General features: G+C 38.4%; 1 protein-coding gene across 1 annotated transcript; it reads right to left on the bottom strand.

Moving 5' to 3' along the window:
- Nucleotides 1-3597: 3597 nt before the first annotated feature.
- On the bottom strand, nucleotides 3598-4550 carry LOC308175179 (uncharacterized protein). Its single transcript, XM_080550892.1, has 2 exons — nucleotides 4396-4550; nucleotides 3598-4237 (listed from the first exon to the last, which is right to left on the bottom strand). Exons 1-2 carry the CDS (start codon nucleotides 4522-4524, stop codon nucleotides 3968-3970), a joined length of 399 nt encoding a protein of 132 aa, XP_080407018.1. The 5' UTR covers nucleotides 4525-4550; the 3' UTR covers nucleotides 3598-3967.
- Nucleotides 4551-4881: the final 331 nt, after the last annotated feature.

Genomic DNA, 4881 nt, shown 5'->3' with positions numbered 1-4881 from the left:
GGGACCGGTTATAACGGTTTTTATATGTGGGTCATTTGAAGCTGTGGCGGTTATAGGTATGAATGCCTGTATTTTTTATTTAGATGTATCTATACCATATTTAACAATAGGAAGTGCAACACAACACCATTTTAGGAAAAAAAATGTTGTTACTGTTTGACTGCATTTTGATTTGCCGTTTTCTCAAGTGATTTCTCACGTGTATGTGATGTCGGAATGTATTGCTAGCTAAAGAGGTGGTTAATATATTGAGTGGGTAGCCGACTCGACGTAGCCTCATTTTGGTTTCAATTTGTAATTAATACTTTATTTCACATTGCAGTTTTTCACGATGTCACACAAAAAAGACAGCCAGGTCTCCAGCAATGTCCCCAACGTGAAGGAAGGTTCAAGCGGGGCAGGGAACCACCAGACCTGGGTCCCTGCCTCTGACCTCAGTCCCAGGGGATCAGTGGCACTGCAGTCTGCTCCCTCCCCAGCTGCAGAGTTCCCTGAGCTCACAGAGGTACAAACCATTCAGCGTTCCTCAATAGCAATGTGTATGTATGTAAATTGTCTTTGGTGATATATTCTGCATATTTGCAGGTGAACATTGAGATGATGGTGCCCATGCCATGTTAAACTGCAGGAGTCAGTTTGTCCTCTCTTGTGACAGAGACCCAGACCAGGGCCAGTCTCCCTCTGCACTTCATCATTAGTTGGACCAACTCTTTACCGGACTCTTTATCGGACACCAGTACGAATCTTTGTATACCACCAACCCCGGTCCCTAGAAGATGACTACAACAGACTGGATACAATCTTAGCTCATATATGTGCTGGTATGTGGGAGTTATATCCTTGTCTATGTATGTGTGCGCTGCTGTGAGATACACATTTTATTTGTAATGCTAAAATGCATTGCTTTACAAACCATTAGGCTAATCTAAGTTATAAATACATTATTTTTTGTTTTTATCATAAGATTATATTGTTTATAATGTCTCCTGAATTGTAAGGCTACTTAATGTGTTGTCTACATATTATACATAGTTGTAGGCTATTTATAGGAAATTGTGATAGCCTACATGTCATGTAATTTAAGACATTAGATTATTGAAATCTAAAATCATAATTCTAAGGGATTACATATTCATTTTTAATAAATGTTCTTTAGTTCTATTAGTTACAGTGACCTGAGAGACAATGTCCTTAGAATTCTTATGTCCAAAGCTCTAGCTGATTATTTAGAAAAAAAATAAAGAGTTTTTAGTGTTCAATTCATTTATGTTTGTTGTTTTCAATTGGCCTCAGCAACAACGTGGCCTCAGCAACATAGCTTAATGCACACAATACCTCTCACCCAGGACAAAAGGGTGGTCAGGGCTGTCCATGGTGGAATTACTGTAACATAATACTAGAATGGCTGTTTCATCTCTAAAATAAGGAAAGGTGTGTTATAATTGTTAATGTGACTATTATTGTGCCACTTACATGCATATGACATTTGAGATGCCTTTGTGCCTTAGCCCTGACAGAAGGTCAGTGATCTACAACTTTTTTACTTCAATTTCTTTGATGTGTTGAATGGTGCCCCATTTGAGGTGTCTGTTTTGGGTTCAGCACGAGGAAAACAATCCACATATTTATTGTCAAGTAAACAACTGATGCAAATGTGGAATAAAGTGACATATTCTTTTAGTATAGCTTTGTTCTTGCCTCTTTCTTAAAAAATAAGAACTATTAGGTGTTCAGTAATATTATTAGAATCGTAATTATTATACCCATCTTGATATCCAGTATATCAGATATCAGATTATTTTGTCCAAAGATGTAGCAGCACTGGCATCACAGTAAAAGAAGTACACCTTTTCTAAACAGGAGTGATACCATTTTGTCAGAAAGCAATGACACATACACATTGTAGGGGACACAGGAGAAATGTTGATTTCACTTTTAGATTTTATTTTTATAACCCTTTTTTATTCATCTACAGGGCTAAGTTAATTAATTTAAATTATTTGTTCATTCAAAAAGATTGTGTTTTAAAAATACGGGGTAAGATGCTTCTCTTTTTCTCTACTTCCTGAATTCAAAATGAGAGCAAAATGACCATCATCTAACAGATTGTATTTGATACCAACTCTGTACATATTGTAAGAGCAATAGTGCATCTGCCATAGTGCAATACTCAACTGAATCATATTGATCTCATAATACATCTGTTCCAGACTGGATTTCTCCCAAACCCCTACCTAATCTCATGTACAGTGTGAACCTCGGGATCAATACAAAGTCACTGGGCTAAAGCTACCCAGGGCTCAAGGGCTATCAACAAATGTACAATATTTAGATGACATTTTGATAGATAGCTGGAATGATAGAGAGATGGCCAGATGACTAGCAGTAGCTTACTAGTCACTGTGCCAGACAGACAGACAGACAGACAGATAGATAGATTCGAGTAAAGAAGAGGTTTGCAGCTGTATGGCAAGAGATAGAAGATGCTTTGTTGAAATAGATAAAAGTCATTAATATTGACATTGCATTTAAAACAATTTCATTCAGTGTATTCAACATTCAATATCTTGCACATATATACAAAGTGGTGTGCATATGTATGTATGTGAACACATACTATAGGCTAGTGCTTATTTGATCTTGTTGTTACATTACATAAAACATGTTTTTGATAATGTGCTGCCTTTCAGTGCCATGACTCCAGAGCACAGACACAGGTAACAGAAAGAGAAATATTTCTATAAGTAAAAACCTAGTGAGTAAAATCTAGGTACCCGTGTTGGCAGGAGTGTCAGGATGATCATGAACACATCTGCCCCAAACACAAGTTCACATTGTCATTAATTCTCAGACAATGCTCTCTCTCCCAGGCACACACACACACACACACACACACACTCTTTTAACCTCCTCTAACATACAAACGTTGGGCCTCCCTTTTAGACCTAATTTTATATTCATATTTTCATATGTTCATATTCCGGAATATGGCATTCCGATACAAGAACATTTTTGGTGTTTTCATATTACATCACAGAGCCAAAAATGATATGACCATTTTAAAGAGAAGAGCTAGTACTTTTAAATGGTATCAATGTTTATTTTATTATTTGAGAATAACTATCCTTTATCCAGCAGATTTCACACAGCAATCTTTACAAAAATCTTCTCCGGCTGCCATACTCCATCAGAAAACTGCATTTTAAACCATTTTACTTACAAGCTTGAAGGAAAGTTAGAGGGTATGAGGCATGCACAATTCTGTTGGCAATTCAGAATAGAAGACAGGTTAGAAATATCTTATATTGTTCAAGAGTAATGACCATTCTAGTGATTAGTGACATGGAGGAAAAAGAAAATTGGAATTGGGTTTTATAGGTTTTTAGTCAAGAATAAAAGTATTTTGTATTGTTTTGGCTGTAGAAATATCAGATAATGTCCTGTGAGTAAATGCCTTTGCTCCTTTTGTCAGGATTACTTCAGCTTTCAATATCTGACATTACTGAAATGTTTTGAGGGAAGAAAAACACAAAAACGGAATTGATTTTAGAGGGTTTTTAGTTAAATTAAATTGACTATACAAATAATTAAGAACAGACTATATACAAATAATTTAGAACAGACTATATACAAATAATTAAGAACAGACTATATACAAATGATTTAGAACAGACTATATACAAATAATTAAGAACAGACTATATACAAATAATTTAGAACAGACTATATACAAATAATTAAGAACAGACTATATACAAATGATTTAGAACAGACTATTATACAAATAATTAAGAACAGACTATATACACAAGCTATGCCTCACAAGCAAGATCCAGGTGTTAGTCAACAAAAACAAAGGCCCAGGCCTAAAAGAGAGTGAGATGGAGAGCTCTGGTGGACGCCCTATGCCCCTCAACGGGGTGAAGAGGACTAACTAACTAACTATATACAGACAGGCCTACTGTACTCAGTCGTGGTACAGAGTGAAACAGTTCCTGTCGAGTTGAAGGCAGAGGCCCACACCACACTCTCTACATCTCCAAGGAGTGTTTCTTTTGCACAGAGTGCACCTCTTTCTCCCCAGGGTGGCTCTCACGGTCTTGCCCTTCCCCTGACCGTCGCTCACAGGGACAGGGAAATGGCCCTGGCTGGGGATCCTCTTCGTCCTGCCATGCAGTGGCACTCCCAGGAGCTGGGCAGTCAGCTGCTCCTGGAAGTCCTGGCGTGTCATGTGTCCCTGAAACAAAATCAGAATCAGATTTACTCTTGCCGGGGGTTTTCACACACATGTAATTTGCTTTGGAATGTTGGTGCATAACAATAAGTAGACAAGCATACAAAAGGTGCAAGGACAAGACAGGACAGTGCAAAATACAGAAGAGTACAATTACATACCTCCTGCTTGCTTTTACATAGCTCCTTGTGGACTATGTAGCTGTTTGTCATACTAATGTCCACAAAGTGCTGGAACACAGTAATAGGCCACCGCCTGGTTTTGCGGTGGACAGAGTTTGTCCCCAGCATCTGGTCAGATGTATCAACACCCCCCATGTACTTATTATACTCCCCGACAGCTGTGGGCCTGGGGACCCTCTCATTTTGTCCATCAGCTAGATAGATAGGAGAGAAAATGAGGCTGTACATTGTCACAATGGTAATTCAATGTGTTTTGCTCCTGTCATTTATTCATCAACTGACAAAAAGGTTACATTACAGCATTATGTCAATACCTGTCTTCTGCCAGCGCAGTACCGTCTCGCCAGTGTAGACTGGATGGACATTGGTGCACATGGACACCTCTCTCGTGTCCATCCACTTTACAAAGAGCAGGTTACCATCCCTGATCCACCGGATGGTTCCTCGTGGTGACCTTTGAGGTGT

This window comes from Nansenia antarctica (genome assembly GCF_963989245.1).
Source record: "Nansenia antarctica genome assembly, contig: SCAFFOLD_366, whole genome shotgun sequence".
NCBI classification, from domain to species: domain Eukaryota; kingdom Metazoa; phylum Chordata; class Actinopteri; order Argentiniformes; family Microstomatidae; genus Nansenia; species Nansenia antarctica.
This window is presented reverse-complemented; position numbering and strand designations above follow the sequence as displayed.

Coding starts and splice junctions, on each gene's coding strand:
- LOC308175179 (XM_080550892.1), bottom strand. CDS start 4,524: ATGCTGGGGACAAACTCTGTCCACCGCAAAACCAGGCGGTGGCCTATT. Junction 4,238..4,395: donor TATGTAAAAGCAAGCAGGAG/GTATGTAATTGT, acceptor ATTTTGTTTCAG/GGACACATGACACGCCAGGA.